The following is an 11,831-nucleotide window of genomic DNA, read 5'->3' as shown; positions in this document are numbered from 1 at the left end:
ATGGCGAGTCGCAGCACAGCAGGACTTGGCTATGTAAGTCCAACCAGAAGCACTCATGTTGGTGAAAACTCCTGCATTATTAACAAGGCTGATGCCGGCCCACCGGAGAGCCACCGTTACTACCTTGCACGCCGAACTGTTTTGGAAATGTTAAGAGATAGAGGCTGCGTCATCAACGACTCCGAGATCACTCGCTCTCTCGCCGACTTCCGTTCGGTGTTTGGAAACCAGCCTGATCCTGATCATCTCCGTATCTGTGCCCCTTTCTCCTCCAACCCATCCAAAAAGGTATCCGTTTCGTTAGGGGTTTGTAGTCTTGTGTCGGAGCGTACAGAAACAATATATACATATACGTACATACATGACATATGCAGGATCAAACGTGAAAACGATACCTATCTAGAACACGAAAACGATACCTATTTAGTGTAAAATCACATATAATTCATCAGTTTTCTTGTTCTTTTTAATAGGTATCCTTCCCGTTTGATCATTTATCTATCTATCTGTATTTATATATATATCCGACTGAACTTCTATATTTCCTCTTACTTTCTCCATTTTTTGTTTGAAATTTTTCTCCAAGTTTCTGATAATGTGTTACTTGTTTGTTCAATTCATTATATTTGTTGCCAAAATGTTCATATCCAAGGGTCATACAATCATTTATATCACTTGGTTAGGGTACAACAGTTGTAAGCAATTGTTGGAAATCAATAGATCACATTGGCAATGATTTTGGCAAATGTAGACGTAGAAATCCATAATGTTAGATTTGATAATGTTAAAGTAAACACCCACACTATCATGACCTTGAGCAAAAATCATCAGATCTTATCGGATCCGAAAAATCCTCGGGCCGATGCTATGCTGAAATTGGTATTTAAGATCTGACCATATCTTTGCAGCGGTGTCTAGGAAAAAAATGATGCTAAATGAAGTTTCCTTGGATACCGAATTTAGTATCCAAGACATGACCATATTGTAGATGCAATCCCGAGAATTGAGTATGTCTGCATCGGAATCATTAGGTTTCGGAATGATTACATTGATGAATCCTATTTTATTCTTCGAGGGGAGTGCTATGGTCATGGCTGTACTCCATATAATTCTCATCTTCTAGAATCAGAGAAACAAGGATCAGACCTGGATTATCTGAATTATTGAGGAAGAATGGATCGTTGTTCCTATTTGGTGTATTCTGGACTTGTGTCTGAACCATCGCGTCAAATTGTGATAGCAGAATGAACATGAAATGAATCTTCAGACAGTCTAAAAAGATTGAAGAGAGTTGAATCTTTGGTGCTTTGATATCATAATACAACAATGATAGAAGACAGAAAGCAAAATTGAACATAGAGAGTGATGCACAAGTTTTCTGTATTATGGCCCTTACAAAACATAGCTACAGATCCCATGTTCAAATCCAAGGAAGAATAAAAATCTCATTGTGGCCACGGAGGTTCAAATGCGGTGATTTCGGACTATCAGCAAAGCAGGTGGTCGCTATGGGATTAGTCGGTTCTCATAGCGGGTTGGATATCCAGGTTAATAAAAAAAGAAAAAATAGCTACAGTGCTACGATTATATAATAAGATAAGAAAATATAATCCCCTCTAATTAACTCTTCTCATTGTCATATATCCATGAGTAATCACTATAAGTTAGTTGACTAACTTATCACAAATAAGAAAAGTACTACTGCTAAAGTTGTATGTGATTGTTAGTTAATCATACATCAGCAGTAGCACTTCTCTTATTTGTGATTGTTTGTTAGTCAACTAACTCATGGTAATTGCTCATGTGGATGTATGACAATGAGAAGTGTTAATTAAAGGTGATTAGACTTTCTTATCTTATTCTATAATTGAAGCTCTTTGTACAAGTCATAATACATAAAACTTCTGCATCTCTCTCTCTATTCTCAATTTTGCTTCCTATTCTCAACTCTGTACCAGAGCTGTATTACATATCTTCAACATGTAACAAGCTTCTTAGTTTGTTTGACTTTTCTTGAGATTTTGGATGACCTCATTTTCAAATTAAATTTCTAGAAACATTTCAAAATGACTTGGTCCAACTCCAACAACAGACCTAGATTTGGCAAGAAGGGTGGTTTTTTCATAATAAATGGTAACCGACTTCGTATACCACATGCTTCCTAATTTTTGGTGACCTTTTTATTGGGTTTTATTTTAGATACTGAGGATTCATCTTTAAGGCCCAATGTGCAAACCTTCTGGTGCGGTGAGGTTTCCTTGATCGAATCTTGGAGTGCTGATTGTGGGCTTAATAAACTAAATCTTCTTTTGTATGATAAGTTCAGTTCTTCAGCTATACTGAATTGGGTTCATTTTTGTGTGAAAAGCATTGCAATATATCTTGAAGGCCATTTCGTGTGTAAACTGATATTGTAGTAGCCAATTTCTGCATTTAATGCCGTCTTTAATATGCTTTGCAAGTTCCCTGACAATATTTTCTCTTGTGTTCCAGATTTTGGTCATTTTCTGTGGTCCTGGGGAGATAAACAAAGCAAAAGCTACTCACATTTTGTTTAACATCCCCAATAAGGAGAGCTTGCACCGGATTATCATAGTTTTGCAAGACAAGATGAATCATTTTGCTCGGACAGTGTTTGATGAATTTCAAGTCAAGGTGGAAATGTTCCCTGTAAGATGCCCACATTTTTCTATTAATTCAAGGATCAAAGAAAACGTCCATCAAGCAAAGATCATTATCCGTATGTCCCACTTATATACAGGGTTCTAATAAATCTCCCTTAGTGCCACTTAAGTTTCGCCTAGATGTTATAAGCATCACTCGGGTTTTTTTTGGATAAATGACCTTAAATGGATTTTCAATTGGGAGCATGACCTTTTAACCTTTTTAGCTTAATGGTCTTTTTCTAACCTGCCCCCAGTCCTAAACAGTTTGCTCTCACAAAAACTTAGAAATACACTAAAGGGTTGTTCAGCAAAATGAGCATCTGGAGAAGGTCATTTAGCTAAATTGCCCAGCATGACCCACCGCTTCTATTAGTTAGAGGAGCTTAATGGGCAGTCTAAGCTTAAGCATCATCCACCCACTCGATCAGCACTAATTGTTGGATTAAGCAGTCCAAAATAGTAACATGGGGATTAATCGACTTTTCGCTGCTGGTTATATGTTCTCTAATGATATTTATACATTTTTATATTTAGAAAAATAATTGTACCAAAATGATGTACCATCAACTTATTAGTCCTATGGTTATATGTTCTTCTAATGATATTTATACATTTTTATATTTATATAAATTGTTTATGCATCTTTTAAGTACTCTTAATCCCTGTGTAGAGCTTAAGCACTAGGAAGTCACTTAAATCATTCAGCTCCACTTAAGATTTTATAGAAAACTCTTTATACGGTTATAACATAGAAATTTCGTAAACGGAAGGCTTTTGAGTGATATGTATTACAGTAGCAATGATTTGCAATGATAGATTCAGATGTAAATTGATTAGCCTTTAATTTTTTTTAACAAATAGATTCTAAGGAAAATCATCACTGTTTGGTAATCCTTGTTAAAAAAATTCATCTATTTGGGGAAATGGATAGCCATTTTGTGTAGACGAATGGTCATCTCGGGGAATTGAATGACCATCTTTTAGTCTATCCCACCCTTGGGTTGGATAAACTTGGCTTGTTTGGTTTGGTTTGGTTTAATCAGAAAAAAGTCGAGTTCAGGATAGTGTGCAGCCTTCAACTAGATCCAGGAGCACAATTCTTTTCATTTTTTATGATAACTGATACTAAGGGGGTGTTTGGGATTGCTTATTTAAAACAACTTATGCTTTTTTGTAAAAGTGCTTATTAACTTATGAGGTATCAAACTGGAGTTTTGTAAAAAGTGTTTGGATTAGCTTATAGCGGTACGAAAAAGCAAAATGACCAAAACACCCCGGTTCATTTGAGGTTATGTACCAGTTGAGGGTTAGAAAAGAAATCAAGCCGTCTCCTCTCCGTGCGTTCCCTTTCTCGTCGCCTCCTTCTCGTCGTCGGCTCTAAACCCTAAACCAGGTCGCCGGCGATTAAAGCATCACCAGGTCGCCGGCCTCGCCTCGTCGCCTCCTTCTCGTCGTCGGCTCTAAACCCTAAACCAGGTCGCCGGCGATTAAAGCATCACCAGGTCGCCGGCGATTAAAGGTTCTTAACCAGCAAGATCGGATGCGATAGCCGGCAACGATGCGAACGAAACCAGCAAGAACGTCGTCTGTGGAAGTCTTGCCGGCAACGATGATGAGATGGATGCGATGAGAAACCAGGGTTAAAAGGGTAATCTGTCAAATAAGTCAAGAGGGTTTAACTTATCAAAAACGACTTATTACCGGTTTGGTACCGGTATAAGCACTTTTTTTTTTTTTTATCCAAACACTCCAAAATGACTTATTACCGGTTTGGCACCGGTATAAGTCAATAAGTCCGTTTGAAACGCTTTCCCAAACACCCCCTAAAGCTTTTAGTTAATTTTCAACTTGTATTTCTCACTTTGTTGTAAACAGCCATACACTGAAATTTGCAAACTTTGGCATTTGAAATAACCAAACTTGTTCGTGTTCAGTTCATTGCAAAACAACCATTTTATTTTGTTAAATGATGGTCAAAAATGCAAGAAATTGCAAGTCAGTGGTTCATTTTGCATCTCCAAAAGTATATTGATTGAAAATCCAATTCACTCATTTTTATTGAGCTTCATTTTACAAATCGTATACCCCTCTTATGCTTGGACATAATATATCCTCTAAAAGATGAAAACCGGAAACCATAGGATCATCGGCCCAATGGTATATCTGGGTTACCAGTAAATCCTAGCCTTCTTGTGGTGAGGAGTGTGTGAGTATTTGTTATTATATAAATATTATATACTTCAAGTAAAAAATGAAACCGGTACTGCATTTCCATATTTACCCTTTTTTAATTACCCTCTTAAATATGTCAAAAATTACACATTTGGGCATACTTCACATTTAGTACTCTTCTTTTAGTGATCCTTGTTTGAATTCTAATGCATTGATCTGGTTTTTAGATTACTGAACTGTTTGTCAACATTACAACACATGTTGCTGCGCCAAAGCATGAAATATTGACTACTGAAGAGAAGGAGCAATTGCTTAAAAAGTATGAACTGGCCGACAATAAGGTAAGATTATTGTCTACTAATTCATTCCGCAACCAAGAATTAACCCATTTTTTGAACTCTTAGGGGGCGTTTAGTTTGATGGAATAGTTTTGAGGGATTTGAATTTCATGGAAGGATTTGGAATTGGAAGTATTAATTTGGAATCTTTGCCATGTTTGGTTTGTAGGATTTGGAATGAAATTGAATTTCATTCTTTATATATAATTTATAAAAATATTATCACATTTTTATTAATTGATTATTACAAAACAAATGTTTTTAACATATTTAAAAAATTTAGTACTTACAAATCCTACGGAATACCGTGAAATACCAACCACTTCTGTGGGATTTCAAAATCTCATGTTTGTGAAATTTCAATGAGATCCCGGAATTTCAAATCCAGGAAATCCTTCAAATAACTCATAATGACTAGACAATATGTAACCCAAACGCCACCTAAGGGTAGTTCAAACTCATAACGTCTAGGCTCTAGCCTGTAGATCATCATAAAATCGAGCCAAGCCGGTTATCTTTTTGAAAGACTCGGTTACAACGCCTAGAGGGTGAAAGTTTTGCTATTTTCGCATGAACACATAAAGGGTAGTTCATCAAGCATACTATTGGCAGGATTTGATATAATGAGAAAGACCCTACATTATTATATATCAACTCTTTTTCTAGTTTGAATCTCCAACATAATAGCGATATCAAAATCTTAAAACTAAGGTCCCGTTTGGTTTACGAAATTAGATTGGATTTGGAGGGATTTGGATTTTCATTTCATTCCAATCCCATGATTTTGGGGCCTAATCATGTGGCCTTAAGCACGTGCAAGACATATGGAAAATACAAACTCGATAATTATCGACAATAGTCCAAAAAATTAGTAGATAAAATATGTTCACTATTTTAATTATATAATAGGAGCCCAAATTAGTAGATAATAACATACAGTTAATTATATTGGAAAATAAAATATATAAAAAGTTAAATGATTTTCGTTTTCTGCTATTGCTTGTCTAAGTTTTTTTTATCCGGTACTATGGTTTATTCACATTTGTGAAGTACATACGTAGATTCTGATAGAAACAACATGGTTTATTAACACCTACCTCCGATGATCTTTGATACGCACTATTTGAATAAACGGGTTTGTTTTAAAGTAATTTATTTTTTATTTTTTTGTACTTTTAGATTCCATATATGCTGGCGACCGATGCTATCGCAAGGTACTATGGACTCGAAAAGAAGCAGGTGGTGAAAGTGACTTATAACAGCAACATAACAGGTTCATTTGTTACCTATCGCTATGTGATGTGAATTGCTAAGCCGTCATGGTTTTATTAGGAACATATAAAACCAGTTCAAAACGTTCGTACAATTTTGGGTCAGGTTAACCTTTTGATAGTTACAAACATATGCGCACTTCAATTTTCTGACTTTTATGAAAAGATAGATCAGATTTGCTGTTACATATGCACAAAAACGGTAACACTTCTTATTTTATGTAATTATACATACAAACAAAAAATAAGAAGTGTTACCTTTTCAATGCGAACGAACACCATAAAAGTGAATATATTTGAAACTATTACAAGCTAATAATTCTATTAATAAAATACTAAATTATATACAATTTAATGGGCAATTTTGGAACAACAAAGGTGGCACTTAGAAGCCTTCTTTCCATATTTCTTGTTTAATTCCTTCAGTCTACCACTTGATCTTCTCTCCTTCCACGTGGGTGAAATTCCTATTTTACCCCTGGTCCCTCTCTTATTTACAGGTGTTGCCACATCAACCTTGGCAATGTTCTTCCCACAAAATGTCTTCAGTTTTCTACACCTACTACCCTCTTTTCCACATACTTTACTGTGTTGAATCTTTGTATCAACATATCTGATCCGATCCGATGTATCTTGACCCTGGTTCAAAGTTGATCCAAAATACACGTCTTAAAACATTATTAGCAAAAACGGATGGTTACATAATCTGTTGGAGATGCTCTAACAACTAATAACAGGATAACAAAAAATTTGAGTAGAACATTTAAACATATTTAGTGGCCTATAAAGTCAATTTTGTTACTCTGATCATAGACTTGTGATCAAGTTGACTATTTTAGAGTTCGTGAAGTGTACCTTCCGGTGTCGATTGCAGCCAGGAGAAACACAATTGTCATGTTTCGTCCGTTTCTCTGCCCCCCGGATTAACTTTTCTTCTTCTTCGAACTTTTTCGCCACGTCTTTCATTTTGGGTAGGTCTCGTCTCACAGAAAGAAAACGATCGCTCCGACAACCGCATTTAAAGAGTTCTGTATCTGTAATATGTGCTATATTAATACAACCAAGTTGGGTTCAAACAAGGAAAAATAGGAGAACTGCCAAATCACATGTGATTTTACACTAAACTCACGTGTAAAACCACATGTGATTACGCGCGAGGTTGGCCAAGTCGCCCATGCACCGTTCCCTTACATTGATCGTGTTCCGTGATCACATGTGATTTGACTGTTCTCGCATTCCGTTATTTTGACTATGTTCTCGTTTGCTCCTCCATCTAATACAACTACAATAATTTGGCAATTAGAAACTGGTATCAAGAGGGTTTACCATGAAAAACACATATGGGATCAACATAACAGTTGCAGATGACATTAGCCACATAACAATCCTGTTTGCAGAGGCTGCAGCTGATGGTTTCTTCGAGATTTGAAGCAATTCTAAGAGATCGGTCGAGTGATTTCAACCACAAAAGGGCACAATCATGCTTTCGAATTAGAGATGTAAATGAGATCTTGATAAAACGCTCAGAAACCGCATCAGGATCGCAAGTATCATCTTTTCGAGTCTTGGAGGAAAGAATCATAGCTTCTTTACATAGAATTTCTTCATAAGGAATGATGGGCTTCTTTCGAAGAAGTGCATATCTCTCGTTAGCAGCCCCGCCAAATGGGAACCAGTCATGGGCTGCAAAGTTCACCGCCTCTCCACAGTTGAAGCCTACTTGCAAAGTGAAATTGAATGATCAAAGTTTTAGAAGGCTACAACTGCTCTACTCTTTAAGGTAGAGGTCAGGTCTGCATATATCTCACCTCCCCCTGACCCCACCTTCGGGTGAGATATATTGGGTTTGTTTGGTTTGGTTTGGTTTGGTTTTGTTCCAAAAGAAGAGGTATTGTTTCACTTTTGAGGCCAAGCCAACTAGTTTTCGACTTATAGACATTCATTACGATTTGAAGAGAATTCCATACAAAAGAACGTCTTGGTGCAAATTTTGTAACGAAACTAGTTTCAAAATTAATAGGTTTGACCTCAAAAGCAAGACATTACCCGGAAAGACACTCCTGTGAATATGTATAACCCCATTAGATTACTCTCCAAAATGCCCTTGAAGAGAAAATGGAGAGTTCAACATATGTTGAGGAGAAATGGTCAAAGTCTAGCTGATATAGGACTCTAACAATTGCATAGTTTTTTTAGCCAAATGACCTCCTCACAAGTGGTTTTTAAATCCATGACCTTTTGACACGTTTCTAGACATTCTTGTATATAGAAGTGACATTCTTCTGTTAAGTAGTGACATCCTCAAACCTGTCAGAAGGTTATAGGAATTAAAAAGAAACCTGACAGAAGGTCATTCTAACCAAAGGATCCACCATAGCATCATCATCACATACCATGACTGAAACCCGCATGATATGCTCTAGGAAAGGTGATGACAAACTCCCCCGGTGATTGGACAACTTTGTAGACCGGGATACGATTTTGCAACAAGATCTTTGGAGGAAACATAGTCGTTTTCTCTGCAAGCAACTCGAAAGCTCCATTTCCTCCATCAGTTGGCAAAATTTCTCTAGTGTAAACATGACGGCGGATAACCTTCTCGAACTCGTGAGCAGCACTACCAGGAACTCCATACCATGTTTTTGGTGCCCCACAATGATGATAATTAATACTGAAAGAAGAGAAGATAAATACATTCAAATCGACTACCACTAAAACAGGACAAGACAAGACAAAAATGTGTTGTCTCATGTTTGGTGCGACATTAGACTAGGACAAGATAGGACTATGGGGGGGCAAAAATGCATTTTTCTAGTCCCACCAAAATAGATGAAACAAAAATCAAAGAGATGGGACAAGATTGGCAATCAGTACACTACACATATCAAATTAAAACCCTAAAACTTTCCAGAATTCTTTCATCCACCTACCTCAATCTCGCTCCCGTCCAGTATAGTCCTCGTACCAAACGCACTTGAGTTAGATATCAGGTTTACATACATCTAACCCTCCCCAGATCCTACTCTCGAATAGGATATACTAGGATCGTTTGGTTTGGTATGGTTATCAAGTTAGAAAAAGCCACCAAAATTATAGTATACCTATACAAATAGTGATCCTCTACATGCCACGCGAACATACTGAAGAGCATTCCTATGTACAGCATGGGATCGGTCACTCCCTGTACAAGTCAAAATCAGGCATGTCAAATGCGCAGAAAACCCCAATGTATCGTGTCCCTTAATCCCAAAATAAATATCCAAAATGAAAACTAAAACGCACACGGTTTTAGAAATTTGTAATTGTTACACATTTTAATTAATTAAATGACAATTTTACCCTAAATAATAGAGGCTTATGAATTTCTACATATCGTAATTAGGGGTAGAGACGGAAAGTAAGCACTTTTGGAAGTTGACACTTAAAATAGAAATGTGGATATTTATTTTGGGACAGAGGGAGTACGAGCAATTCTATAAAAAGAAAGTATCATGTTACCGGAACGGGATTTTCCACCAAACGAAGTGCTGATCTCGGCAGTCTTGGAAGTTTCTGAAACCAAAAATGGGAGATAGATTAGAAGAAAAATGGTATGTATGCAAAACTAGAAGTCTAGACATCAAAGAAAACAGTTTGTTGTGTGGCTACTGAAGAGATATTAGGTATATAACCTTAAACGAGATTTTTATTAAATCCATGACCTTCTGATGAGCATGAAGCCATTTTTCTTCTAACAGGTCAGGAGGTAATGGATTTAATTAAAATCTCATTTAAGGTTAGATACGTAAATGACCCGACTACTGAAGGAAATGGAAACTAGGAGACCTTCAAGTTCCATTTGCTGTTTCCAAGGTGATCATTAGAGGAAGACGAGAAAGCACTTCCATCTACATTCACTCCATATTCGACTGTTCCCTTCTTGCCATGCATCATTTCGACCCAAAATTCCCTTTCCAAATATGCGGATGGAAGACATCCCGATAAACAATATTTGTTAGCCGTCACCCTGTTTGCCATGACCTCAAAATCACGAAGAGTGTAGCTTCTGAAAGAAAGGCATAGGTTATATCAGGTTGATCATAACCGATGACAGCAGTACTAATAGTTGGACACCCAAATGAAATCGGGTTATTTAGCTAAATTACCATGTGTTTTTTACCTTCTTACATGTTTTTAGGCGTGCTTGTGTATGAAAGTGACACTCTTCCGTTAAACTGTGCATTCTTCTTAAACCTGTCAGAAGGTCATGGATTTAACAAAAAACTGACAGGAGGTCATTCAACCAAAAGACCCAATAAAATCTGGTTATTTAGCTAAAATGACCAGGTGCTTTTTAAATCCATGACCTTCTTACATGTTTTTAGGCGTTCTTGTGCATGAAAGTGACGTTTTTCTATTACACAGTGGCGTTCTCCTTAAACCTATCAGAAAGTCGTGTATTTAAAAAAAAAACCTTACAGAAGGTCATTCAACCAAAAGGCCCAATAAAATCTGGTTATTTAGCCAAATGACCATGTGCTTTTTAAATCCCTAACCTTCTTACACATTTTTAGGTATTCTTGCGTATGGAAGGGACATTCTTCTGTTAAACAATGGCATTCTCCTTAAACCTTGTCAGAAGGTCATGGATTTAAAAAAAAAATACTGACGAAAGGTCATTCGACCAAAAGACTCAATAATATCTTTACTTTCTCCCGATGAAAAATGTGTTCTTGTCGTCCATCGTCCATCTAGCAATCCGAAGGGGCTGAACTTTAGGTGTAAATCTGAAACCTGGTTTCTCCTTCTTCATTACAACACCAGTTGGAGCGCCAGAAGTTAAAGGAGGAACGATCTTGCATACTCCTATAGACAGTTTAGTTAATTCTTAACACCATAAGAACGCACGTAGTAGCAACCTACTTTCATAAATTTCCTTATTACAGCATTGTACTTTCATTTTCTCCTATTACAGTATTGTACTTTCAAATTATTTTTTATCAGGGCGTTGTACTTTGACGAATTTATAAAAGTAGGTTGCTATTTCATGCATTTAGCTCTAAAATAAACATGATATTCCAATGATAATCTGAACTAGTATGGCATTAGGCTTAACCAATCTTGCATATTCATTGGCGATTATATAACGAAACTCGAAAAGAAAATCAAAACATACCATATTTTGATGCTTCCGGTGCAATTTTCTGAAGATACTCCAACGGATCCTCGAAATCCTCGATTGCAGGATGATAGACTGGACACTCTGTAATCCGATTAATCCATTCCAGATCATCAGTCGTGCGAGATTGATCCCTCTGGAACCCCTTCTTGCTAAAACTTCCAAACATACATGATTTCAAATGCTTTCTGGAGCTACTTGCTTCAGAAAATGAAGAAAACTCCAT

At 36.8% G+C, this 11,831-nt stretch overlaps 2 protein-coding genes across 2 annotated transcripts; one reads left to right on the top strand and one right to left on the bottom strand.

The window, feature by feature from the left end:
• LOC112523615 (DNA-directed RNA polymerase V subunit 5C) lies at positions 1-6,481 on the top strand. The gene is made up of 4 exons (XM_025133285.1): positions 1-288; positions 2,494-2,670; positions 5,066-5,179; positions 6,356-6,481. Exons 1-4 carry the CDS (start codon positions 1-3, stop codon positions 6,479-6,481), a joined length of 705 nt encoding a protein of 234 aa, XP_024989053.1.
• A 317-nt stretch (positions 6,482-6,798) lies between these two features.
• On the bottom strand, positions 6,799-11,831 carry LOC112522838 (lysine-specific demethylase JMJ706-like). The gene is made up of 9 exons (XM_025132152.1): positions 11,603-11,831; positions 11,136-11,292; positions 10,273-10,492; positions 9,946-9,999; positions 9,549-9,628; positions 8,841-9,118; positions 7,774-8,163; positions 7,303-7,493; positions 6,799-7,086 (listed from the first exon to the last, which is right to left on the bottom strand). Exons 1-9 carry the CDS (start codon positions 11,829-11,831, stop codon positions 6,799-6,801), a joined length of 1,887 nt encoding a protein of 628 aa, XP_024987920.1.

Source organism: Cynara cardunculus (assembly GCF_001531365.2).
Source record: "Cynara cardunculus var. scolymus isolate 2C chromosome LG 12, CcrdV1, whole genome shotgun sequence".
Lineage (NCBI taxonomy): Eukaryota > Viridiplantae > Streptophyta > Magnoliopsida > Asterales > Asteraceae > Cynara > Cynara cardunculus.
This window is presented reverse-complemented; position numbering and strand designations above follow the sequence as displayed.

Coding starts and splice junctions, on each gene's coding strand:
- LOC112523615 (XM_025133285.1), top strand. CDS start 1: ATGGCGAGTCGCAGCACAGCAGGACTTGGCTATGTAAGTCCAACCAGA. Junction 289..2,493: donor CCTCCAACCCATCCAAAAAG/GTATCCGTTTCG, acceptor CTTGTGTTCCAG/ATTTTGGTCATTTTCTGTGG. Junction 2,671..5,065: donor TCAAGGTGGAAATGTTCCCT/GTAAGATGCCCA, acceptor TCTGGTTTTTAG/ATTACTGAACTGTTTGTCAA.
- LOC112522838 (XM_025132152.1), bottom strand. CDS start 11,831: ATGGAGTTTTCTTCATTTTCTGAAGCAAGTAGCTCCAGAAAGCATTTG. Junction 10,493..11,135: donor ACATTTTTCATCGGGAGAAA/GTAAAGATATTA, acceptor CCTTTCTTTCAG/AAGCTACACTCTTCGTGATT. Junction 8,164..8,840: donor TCATGCGGGTTTCAGTCATG/GTATGTGATGAT, acceptor CTTTGCAAGTAG/GCTTCAACTGTGGAGAGGCG.